The 12406-nt window shown below is 42.2% G+C and overlaps 1 protein-coding gene across 1 annotated transcript in view; it reads left to right on the forward strand.

The window, feature by feature from the left end:
• The window catches only part of LOC124556033 (tachykinin-like peptides receptor 86C), a 264028-nt gene extending 254188 nt beyond the window's left edge, over nucleotides 1-9840 (forward strand). Inside the window, exon 6 of the mRNA XM_047130068.1 lies at nucleotides 9648-9840. Coding sequence (XP_046986024.1) covers nucleotides 9648-9840 — 193 coding nt within the window. The remainder of the gene's footprint in view (nucleotides 1-9647) is intronic.
• Nucleotides 9841-12406: the final 2566 nt, after the last annotated feature.

Raw genomic sequence — 12406 nt, forward strand, 5'->3', positions numbered from 1 at the left:
GCAAAACTGTGAGGGATGGAAAAGACCCTCCCTGAATCGACAACCGGGTTAAAAAGCTGCTATATCTACATCTACGTGATTATTCTGCTATACACAATAAAGTGCTTGTCAGAGGGTTTAATGAATCACCTTCAGGCTGTCTCTCTACCGTTCCACTCCCGAACGGCACGCGGGAAAAACGAGCACTTAATTTTTTCTGTGCGAGCCCTGATTTCTCTTATTTTTTCGTGATGGTCATTTCTCCCTATGTAGGTAGGTGCCAACAGAATGTTTTCGCAATCGGAGGAGAAAACTGGTGATTGAAATTTCATGAGGGGATTCCGTCCCAACGAAAAACGCCTTTGTTTTAGTGATTGCCACTCCAATTCACGTATCATGTCTGTGACACTATCTCCCCTATTTCGCGACAATACAAAACAAGCTACGAAACCAAAGAAGGCTTCAGTGGAAATTTAAACGCCGCCAAGAAGTCACAGAGGGAACAAAAGGAACTAAATAAAGCCCTAACTGACGTCGGAGAACGTTCAGCGAATTCAAAAGTAAAATTCTATCAACAGACTAGACAGGAAATACTAAGAGGTTTTGGATTTGTTAAATCAGTAAATGGATAGAAGACATCATTCCAGACACTTCAGACAAAGGATGACACACAAAGGGAAGAACTACTAACAGTCTTTCTATAAAACTGTTTCACACAGGAAGGTGGCAAAGTAGTTCCTCCTTTAAATCGTCGAACGAACGAAAAAATGATAGACATCGAAATAAGTGACAATGGATTAGAAATGCAACTCAAATCTGCCTACAGAGGGAAGGCCACTTAAATTGACGGGATGCCATTTCGATTCTACGATTCTACTCAGAGTAAGAACTTTCCCCTCTTCTAGCATCAGTGTGACATGGGTCTATAGAGGAGCGAAGTGTTTGTAATGATCGAAAAAAAGTACAGGTCACTCCCATTTTTAAGAAGGGTCTTAGATCAGACGCGCGAACTATATACCCATATCTCTGATGTCGGTCTGTCGTAGAATTTTTGAACATTTTCTATACTCGTCTATTACAACATTTCATTTCTTTACACCGAAACTCTGTTCTGTAAAAATCATGATGGGTTTTGAAAACAATGATCGTGTCAAACCCAGCCCACTATGCTCGTCAACGAGACGCAGGAAGCAGTAAATATAAGCACCGAGTTTGACGACGTGTCTCTTGGCATTCGGAAGGCATTCGGTACAGTTCCGCACTGCTGCCCAATGAACAAAACACAAGCGTACTGAATATCAGACCGACTGTGCGATTGGACTGTAGAGTTTCTAGCAAACAAATCACGGCATGTCATTCTGAACGGAGAGAAGTCCTCATACGTAAAACCAACTTCGGGCATGCCTTAAAGGAGTGTTACAGCATTATTACATTCACAAATACATAAATGACCTAGCAGATGGCGCCGGATGTTCTATGAGATTTTTTGCGGTTGATACTGTTGTATACAGAGAAGTCGCAATGTTAGAAAATAGTAACAAAATACAGGGAAAATTGCAAAGGATCGCGATTGGTGCAGGGAGTGGAAATTGACCCTCAATATAAACAAATGTAAGACATTTAAAATACATAAACAGAAATACCCTTTATAGAATGACTATACGATTGCAAAACAATTATTGGAAACATTTACTTCCGTAAAATATCTAGGAACAATTTGAAGTGGAACGACCTCATAAAATAATCGCACATAAGGCGGATGCCTGACAGATTCATTGTATTAATGCAAGAAAATGCAGCCCATCAACAAAGGAAGTAGCTTGTAGCAAACTCGTTCGACCAGTACTTGAACATTGCTTGTCAGTCCGGGATCCGTACCAGATAGGATTGATCGAGGAAATGGAAAAGATCCATAAAAGATCAACACGTATCGTCACAGGTTCATTGAATAGCGTGAAAGCATCACGGGAATTCTCAGCCAACTGCAGTGACACACGCCGCAAGAGAGGCGTTCTGCGTCACGGTATGACCTGCTGTAAAAAATTCCGAAAGCGTACCAAGACATTGCTTTGTGTTACGTGTATCTTGCGAAAAGAATATCAAGATAAAATAAGACATATTCGAGCCCCCACGGAAGGGTGCCAGCAATCGTTCTTCCAGCGGACCATACCACTTGAATAGGAAAAGCGGAAATGACACTGGTACACAAAGTACACTCTACCACACACCTTAAGGTGGCTTGTGAGGTATAGTTATAGATGTAGAGGTAGATGAAGAAAAACTCAGTACTTCTCTGGAGCTAACATGTGGATTTTGAGCAATAGCTGACCGAACATATTTCGTTCGCTCTGCTCGTTGCAAAATGGCTCTGAGCACTATGCGACTTAACTTCTGAGGTCATCAGTCGCCTAGAACTTAGAACTAATTAAACCCAACTAACATAAGGACATCACACACATCCATGCCCGAGGCAGGATTCGAACCTGCGACCGTAGCGGTCGCTCGGCTCCAGAATGTAGCGCCCAGAACCGCACGGCCACTCCGGCCGGGTGCTCGTTGCAGGTTTATCTTCTGCGTAGTATTACACTGCCTTCTAATAACTATTTTTTGCATATTTGGTAAATTGTCTTTCTTGTTGGACACCGTCTGTCGGGACATATTTGTGCGTACGAGTCATTTATTTTCATCTTCTTCCTTCTGAATTTTCCGTAAAGAAGTAGCGTATCAAATTTTTCTTATTTCGTGAATGTATTTCTTTATATTTCAAAATAACCCGCACTCCCGCAATTTTAAAGACAGAATTAAAGCTACCTTTCCAAACCACCACTTTTATACCGTTACTACTGTGATGAAACAAATCTTTTGCTTCTTCTCGAATGTGGTGTATTCCCTTACTTGGCAATGAAATCGCGAATCTCTGGGTAAGAGTGGAATCAATTTTATATTCAAAAGAAATAAAGCTTGAATTTTTAATTTTGTAATTCTCTGAAATTAGTAATCGGATTTTGAATAGTGAACTGCTGTTGAATTCTTATTTTCTAGAACTTCGTTACTAACAGCAGAAACTTTAATATTTCCGTTTGAAAAAGCGAAGTAGATGCCGATGTATCTGCAATTAGTATAGTTACGAAAAGAGACTACACGTTACTAAGGGAGAACAGTTTCACACTTCATTTACGTGAAAGCAGCATTACGATAGCTTAAACGCCTCCGGAAATATTTGAGGCGAACTGATTAGCTGAGTAACTCTATATTGTGTTAGATGACCACGTTTGATCCACCTTCAACATTTATCTTCACTCAAAGTAATTCTCATTCTGAATCTACACTAATCTCATTTGATATTTATCGTATTTTTGTTGCTATAAAGGCACCTCCACCACCAGCGCTCTACCTGTCTTTGCGATATACATTCCAATAGGAGTTAGAGCTCCATTGCTTTTGACATCTGGTTTCAGCCAGATTTCTGCCCCTAGTGCTATGTAAGCATAGTTACCCTATATAAACGAGACTAGTTACGGGACGTTTTCATAGACGCTCTTGCAGTTAATTGACACTGACTTAACATTTTATTTCTCCTCCCTGCCATGTCGAATGCTTCCCTGTCTGGGCTCAGAACGGGTCTCATCTGGCCTGTATTGTAAAAAAAAAGACCACATGAGATCGTCACACGTACTCCGCTACGCTGGTAACCGCTTCCTGCGTTTAGTGCACGCCTGACCTGTGAAGGTGAGTCCATTTCTTTACCCAACAGCGTAGGTGGAGAAATTTGATATTTATAGTTCAAAGAGGTCATTGTTTATTAGTTTTCACATGCCAGCACCCATCGGCTACAATTTGAAGTTTTATGTAATTCAGCTATAATTTGAATAAGCAAGATTCTTAGATTTATGTAATTTTGTTATTAGTCCGACAGTGGTAGTTTCCATCAACAACGTACCATTACCGAATTTGTTTTTGTAGGCTCATGCCCAGTAGTGCTGCGTCAGCGGGTTCTCTTGTTTGACTGGTTGCGAATGGTCACCTGAGTGCCATCAAATCGACTGCAGTTGCTATTAAAAGAAATCATAGATTTTAATGCCGTTGCACGGGCAGATAGGATAGAAGTATTCCACCCATGCCGAGTCCCGGATACGCCTTGCAGATTTGAATTAAGATGTCGCCCACTAACCACTATTCCTAGTCAGGTGCCATTCATCCTATTGGCGCGTAACACATGTCAAGACTGAAGTTTCTTATACAGAGGATTGTACCAACCTCGTGATTAGGGCTGTTAAGCCAAGATACCCGTTTCCTGCACATGCAGTGTTACATAACAGCTACAAACGATGGTCGCTGAGCCTACAAGTCCAGACGACTGGATCCTCTCACTACTCCCCAAATTAGGAGTCTCTCTTTCGCCAAAATCGCACAAGTCAACGGAGACCGAGTTGCCTGAGTTCTTTGCCATTTGGCGGCACGTGTGGCCTATCGGTTTCCGTGGACGCGGGCACCTTTAACTCCCTTCAATCAAGAAATCTCAAGTGTGGAAAGTTTGGGTTGAGATGTTAGAGATTATTTCATTTAAAACTTCTCTCTTGTGAAGTTATACACTACATTAATATTTAGTTAAACGAAATGTGTCTAATACGGCCACCACAATAGAGTGTTTCATTTGTCAAAGTAAAAAAGTGTCCATAGTAGTACCTTACACGCAGAACTGTCTGTTTGTCTGTCTGAACACATACCGTCTTTTTGGTTGGAACAAAGTACGGCACAGTCGCATTATTCAGTACAGCAACAGACAAATCTTCCTCCCATTGTTGCATAGACACAAGAGGGCAGCAATTGATTTCAAGGAGACATTAAAATGTGTTATAGTTTGTCCGCTTTTGTGACTTTACGTGTTTCCCTGTACTACAACGCATCCGGTCACCCAACAGAATGATACACCACTCTTCCTTCATTTGGAGCAGGCAAACGATTTCTAAATATTCTTCACGATTATGTATGCCACGTACATTTATTGAATTGCTTGGACGGTAATGAGGGAACCGAAGCAGATGGGAGACTTCTTACATCGATCATGAGTCATTCGCTCCATAAGCTTCAAGACTCCACACAAGTTGGTGCCATACATAGTTAATTGGTCTGTCGGACGATTCTTTGAAAACACTGTTATGAAAGGCGACAGACTTGTCAAGGAGCGCATGCTATCTGTGCCGTAAATAATATCCTAAAAAGACCTTGCATCGAAAGTGATATAAAACGGCGATATTTATCTCAGTGTTTTCAGTATTATATCAAGGATGAAAGTTCTGGGCGTCTAACTTCACCAACTTTGCCGTAATTCATTAACATTTATCACACACGTTTCCAAAATACCTATTTGCGCGGGTCTGGAACGGCCTCGCTGTTCGCAGTATTAAATTCAGTTCCATGAGTCCCGTACGCGTGTCAACAATGGTGTAGAATGCAGGTGCATCAAGAATGAGAAACTTTTCGAATACTTATCTCCCACTGGGAAACGATATTTTACTTGTCTGCCAACTGCACGGTACACTATAAAGAGTCTGAACTATTATTGTTTAAGATCGTTGCCGATGAACTGCAGTCAGCGGGGCAGCATGAACCAGGCGTGTGCTGCAAAGGCCCACACGCAGGTTCTTTCGCTGATCGGTCCTTGAGGAGGCACTGTTGGTAGTGAGTTGGTTCATCTGGGCTGTCAGGTGCTTGACAGTTAAACGTCTATTCGCCCGTACACATCCTACCAGCCTGCGGTTGCCATTTTGCCATGTACTGTACACTTCAATTACGGCGGAATACGAACAGTTTACAAACACAGTCGTTTCAGATATGCTTCCATCCTCGGCCCGGCAGCTAATGATCATTCCCTTTTGCACGTCAGATAAATCGCACCGTTTCCTCATTACGACAACAAGTGCACTTGTTTCCGCGGCCCCCGACGTGTTTTACATCCCCTCCACTGTCAGTGTTGCTACCTGCCGTTTGGTGTCCAGAGACTATTGATCGGATAGTGCATCTGGCACTAACAACAGTGTAGTAAACTGATGTGATAAATTTTGATGAAGCTTGTTACAGGATGTTGTGGCAGTTTAAGCTCACAAAAAGATGTGCACATTTGTAAGCTAACAGAATCAAATGATTAGTAACGCGAGCAGTCTCCCTTAGTGGCGAAGTAGTATCCGCTTTAACTTGGAGGGTATGCCGGCACCTATTATTTTTCCTCGTTTATGTATCCTGACACGTCACAGTACCACATCGCCAGTCATGTCCATCATTCCATTCAACATAGAAACTTCTGATAGCAACATGACGCAGAAATTCAAGTTTTCGAACGTGGATTCATGAAAATAGGAATCACTCAAGTCCTTTTGTTGTCGTAACCAACCCGAGAAAGTCGTTTGTCGTTTGTGGAGTTTTGACTCCAATGAATGCATATCTCCATCACCATAACTCGTTTTCTGTAGGACGGTCAATAATACACACCAACTGTCAGACAATAGTTTGTGTCAGTACTATAATCTTAATCGACTGAGCGCGAGCTACATTTTTGCATAAGCCAGACAGCATTACGAACCTCCCTTTCCCGTTACGGAGTGCCAGAGCTAACTGGACGGCCCACTTCTTGTTAATCGAGAATAACAACTTATTTATCTGTCTCTCTGTCCCTCCATCGGTCATCGTTCAACAATCAACACACACTCATCAAAATGACCTGCAAGAAACAATTACACTTATGGCACAACACAAACAATTTACAGTGTAAAATCACCCAGTAATGCACACATAATCAGAACCTTCTGATATATATGGCAGCTACCCAAGCCGACAATGTCAATTGACATTTACATTTCTATAGTTGTCACCAGGGCCGTGTTTAGCAGCTATGGACCCGTAGCCTCAGTCTGTCGTACAGGCCTTATCATGGGATACTTTGTGATAAATAACCCACAAAATAAGAGTTTTAAACCGGTTTTCGACTGTAGTCCACAATGGAGACTTTCAGGTTTATTAATTAGTAGTATAAAATTTTGCTATACAGTTTATGATTAAATGAGCTGACAATAATAAAAAGAATGAAAAGAATTTATATCATTAAGGTACTGAACACAATTTATTAAACGCTATGAGCAACTGTATATTTTTAAGATGCAAAGAAATTAAAAAGATTAACTGTCAGTGGGCACTGATTTTGCGTTAATGGGGAAAGCTGAAATTTGTACTGGACCAGCATTCAAATCCGGGTCGCCTACTTACCAGGCAAATGCGCTGACCACTGGACCATCCGGACGCATTGGTCTACAGTCCATTGCGGACTACTCTAGCACACCTCCCCTCAGCCCCAAATTCTCGACTTATATTCACACACTACAGATATAGTGCCCCATGCCCACTATCATTATTACTAGCGGTACTTCGTCCATTCCCATAAGAGTTCGAGCTTGGTATGCATCTGCACTGAACTCGGAAAATCTCCCGGCCAGCACGAGATTTGGAAATGACAGGATCTTAAAACTTATTTTACATCCAAACACTATATTCCCGGACATGGTTTCTCCAACAAAACTTCATTTACATAGTCCCCTCTACAACTCGTAGACTCCTGCAATAGCAGTTGTGAACATCATGTATATTGGAACTATAAGAAAATACGTTTTTTTTTAAAATACAATGTAATAAACGAAATATATCTACCAAAGAGAATTTTACCTGTATTTAGTACATATACAATAAGTTCCCTAGTAATATGTCTTACAATTAAAGTTTTAAATAATTTTATTTGCAAATTGGTTTACGTTAGCACTTCATATTCTGAAGCTATAAGTTATATTTTTCCTAGCATATCGCTAGATCTCACATGATTTTATGTTTAATCCCTTTATGTTTAATGGCTCTAAGCATTATGGGACTTAACATCTGAGGTCATCAGTCCCTTAGACTTACAACTACTTAAACCTAAATAACCTGAGGACATCACACACATCCATGCCCGAGGCAGGATTCGAGCCTGCGACCGTAGCAGTAGTGCGATTCCGGACTGAAGCGCCTACAACCGCTCGGCAACAACGGCCGGCAATCCCTTTATACATATGCCTACCTGATAATGGTCTAAAAACGAGGTTGTACAACGCATAAAGGAAAAGTGACGGCTTCAGGCGGCACTAAATCATTTTATCAATTTAAACTAAACCTGAATGTTGAGTTTATCTTTTAACAAGGAGATTGGATGTTTGATTTTGATGAAATTAAAAGCTGAGAGTGGGCTTTTGTTCTTTTGGTTTGTGATAGTGAGCGACAGGTAATTTTTATAGAGATCTCGATAATAAGAAAACTCTTCTGAGTTATGTTGGCTCCTAGTTTCCACTAAGTAAGGTTTGGAGGACATCGAATTCACTTCACACCGGCTACACTCCTCTGGTTATTGTTTTCAAAACCTTCTTAAGCGCAAAGCGTTTGACTGGGAACACGCTGGTAGGGGGCGTGGAGTTTGAGAGGTGAATGCTGATTTCAATCACTTCAAGTACCTACTGAAACGTTCAGCGGAAAAGCCCATAAAAAATACTGCGTCTATGACTTATACCTTTATGAAGAAATCCCGCGGCTGAGTATTAAATGTAAGCTACATTTTTATTTTTAAATTAAAATTTTTATGGTACGGTCCCCTTTGTTGTGCGGCCAAAACTGAAGCTGAGATACACTGCGCCTAAAGGCGGCCATGTCTGTCACTGATATGAAATCGTATTCCAAAAATGTTGCTATCTACATCTACATCCATACTCCGCAAGCCACCTGACGGTGTGTGGCGGAGGGTACTTTGAGTACCTCTATCGATTCTGCCTTCTATTCCAGTCTCGTATTGTTCGTGGAAAGAAAGATTGTCGGTATGCCTCTGTGTGGGCTCTAATCTCTCTGATTTTATCCTCATGGTCTCTTCGCGAGATACACGAAGGAGGGAGCAATATACAGCTTGACTCCTTGGTGAAGGTGTGTTCTCGAAGCTTCAACAAAAGCCCGTGCCGAGATTCTGAGCGTCTCTCTTGCAGAGTCTTCCACTGTAGTTTATCTATCATCTCCGTAACGCTTTCGCGATTACTAAATGATCCTGTAACGAAGCATGCTGCTCTCCGTTGGATCTTCTCTATCTCTTCTATCAACCCTATCTGGTACCGATCCCACACTGGTGAGCAATATTCAAGCAGTGGGCGAACAAGTGTACTGTAACCTACTTTCTTTGTTTTCGGATTGCATTTCCGTAGGATTCTTCCAATGAATCTCAGTCACATCTGCTTCACCGACGATCAACTTTATATGATCATTTCATTTCAAATCACTCCTAATGCCTACCCCCAGATAATTTATGGAATGAAATGCTTCGAGTTGCTGACCTCCTATATTTTATCTAAATGATAAAGGATCTCTCTTTCTATGTATTCGCAGCACATTACACTTGTCTACATTGAGATTCAGTTGCCATTCCCTGCACCATGCGTCAATTCGTGAAGTAATTCCTTCACGATATAATTATTTCTTTGTCTCAGTGGTACATTCTAAAAATCAGTCAGCCAGTCACAAGTTTACAAATAACTCAAAGGTGTTAAGCAAAGTGCTCGAAACACAGCCTAAAAGTAAGAAATTTCAAAATGAAATTGGCGTTGTGATTGCAGGTTCCGGCTGTACTTCCAGCGGGTGCTGTGTAGTTTGTGCTGCTGCCTGTCGAAGCGGAAGCAGCGGGACGCGGGTATGGGCATGGCTTACTTCCGCAATCAGCCGAACAACAGATCCCAGGGCGGGAGGACGCAGCTCAGGACAAGTGAGTACTTCACACAGCAACAACAATTTTCATGGTGTGTCACATAAGAATCTTAAGTCAACAACACACGCAATCACATAACAGTTTCTTACACAATGATTCAGTATGTCAAATAATGCTATTCATTGTCCACAACTTATAAGGCTAAGCTTTCATCAATCTGGTGGTTGTTTTGAACACAACAATGCATTACTAAGCCCGGCCATACTGGAGGTGTTATAACCGTGCCTTATTCCGACTTTTGCAACTGACGTACGCAGACAGTTCTAGGTAGACTTTCCAGTTAGCGTAAACTCCGAACCACCGGACAACTTGGCATTTTTTTCCATTAACGAACATTTCCATGAGTGAAAGAAGTGGCATCTGATAACAACTGAACTGCATAGTTTTGCATACATATGCTAGCACCAAACTACTGATTAACCGATCCAACTCCACACGTCATAACAATATAGAAATGGAAAATGTCACAGCAAACTACTGTCTCAATTTAGAGTAATGTGAGTCACCAGAATTAATTTTCATTCTGCAGTGGAATGTACGCCAATTTGTAGCTTCCAGATGGATTACAACTGAGTGCCGAACTTAAGATATAAGTAATGAGAGGATCAGAAATGACACTTTAGTTCAAAGAATATTATTTCACTGAACTCACCGCGATTTATGGAAGTTTGCTGGACATTACGAAAGGCGGGAGATGATTCTCAACAGAGTGTTTAATCACCACGGACCTCAATGCATGCTCCGCAACGTGCTCCCATGCTAGACACGATGTTGGTAATGATTTCTCATGGCATGGCTGTCGACAACTGCTGGAGGGACGTTGGTGAATGTGGACGTGATGGACTATGTGTCCATAACGCATCCTGACATGCTCTATGTGATTTAAGTCGGCAGAACGATCAGGCCACTCCATTCGCCGAATATTCTATCGTTCCAAGAACTGCTGTGTGTGTGTGTGTGTGTGTGTGTGTGTGTGTGTGTGCGTGCGTGTATGTGGGTATGTATGTACCTTCTGGGCGCTCAACAACGGGCTTATCAGCGCCAAGAGCTTCTCCACCTACGCACCTCCACGCGGCCGCCTTTTATCATGCATAAAAGTGAAGTCAGAGTCGAATACACCACTGAAAAGACGTACATGAGGAAGGAGTACAGTGTCACAACAAAATTGACCGGTGAGTTTGTCGTGTTCTAATATGTGAAGGTCAGGACGTCCATGTAACATTATGCCTCTCCACTCCTTAAGAGCTGGACCACCAGAAACTACCATTTTCGACAATGTTCCTGGGTGCCTTACGTGTCCTGACTCTCGTACATATGGGAGTGCATTCAGCACTGTCGAAAATGAGCGTTTTTGTGGTCCAGCTGTATGTGGGGCATAACGTTTTATAGACCTAAAAACCTCATAATCTTCGATCACTCAGGCGTACATTCATGATTTATTTCATTTTTGTGCATGACAATAAGCAATGGCATCGGAATGCGCTGGTGTATTAGTTCTCTGAAAGTGAGCATTTTAGGGATATGGACTGGAATGCCAGTTTTTACGACTTAAAGCCCATAGAGCACTAGACGGATGGGTTGGGGAGACGTAACGCAGCACGCCCACATGCACCAACGACTACTCAGTAGTTGTCAACCGAGCTATCGAAAGATCCGAACGTTCTGCCACAAGAACTCCTGAACAGCTTCGTGGCCAGCTGGGTAGCACACTGCAGCACACGCATTTTCGTCAGTAATGATAACACATCCCACTAAAAACCATTCCCCACCTTTTGTAAAGTCTAGGGGATCGCGATAAATAGCAGTGACTTCATTTTAATTATTGTCTGTTGGTAAAAATGTCGTTTTTGATGGCCTCATTGCGTATATCTTTCAGTAACACTATGTGATCGAAAGTACCCGGACACCTGGCTGAAAATGAATTACAAGTTCGTGGCGCCCTCCATCGGTATTGCTGGAATTCAGTATGGTTTTGGCCCAACCTTAGCCTTGATGATAGCTTCCACTCTCGCTGGCATACGTTCAATCAGGTGCTGGAAGTTTTCTTGGGAACGGCAGTCCATTATTCACGGAGTGCAGCACTGAGGAGAGGTATCGATGTCGGTCGGTGAGGCCTTTCACGAAGTTGGCGTTCGAACACTTCCCAAAGGTGTTCTATAGGATTCAGATCAGGACTCTGTGCAGGCCACTCCATTACAGAGATGTTATTGTCGTGTAACACTTGGCCACAAGCTGTGCATTACGGCAATGTGCTCGATCGTGTTGAAAGATGCAATCGCCATTCCCAAATTGCTGTTCAACAGTGTGGAGCAAGAAGATGTTCAAGAAATCAATGTAGGCCTGTGCTGTGATACTTTGATAAAGCCACGCAAAGCAACAAAGGGTGCAAGCCCCCTCTATGAAAAACACGACCACACCATAACACAACCGCCTTCAAATTTTACTGCTGGCACTACACACGCTGGCAGATGACGTTCACCAGGCGTTAGCCATATCCACACCCTGCCACATTGTGTACCGTGATTCGTCACTTCACACAACGTTTTTCCACTGTTCAATCATCCAATGTATATGCTCCTTGCACCAGGTGAGGCATCGTTTGGCATTTAT

This window comes from Schistocerca americana, chromosome X (assembly GCF_021461395.2).
Source record: "Schistocerca americana isolate TAMUIC-IGC-003095 chromosome X, iqSchAmer2.1, whole genome shotgun sequence".
Lineage (NCBI taxonomy): Eukaryota > Metazoa > Arthropoda > Insecta > Orthoptera > Acrididae > Schistocerca > Schistocerca americana.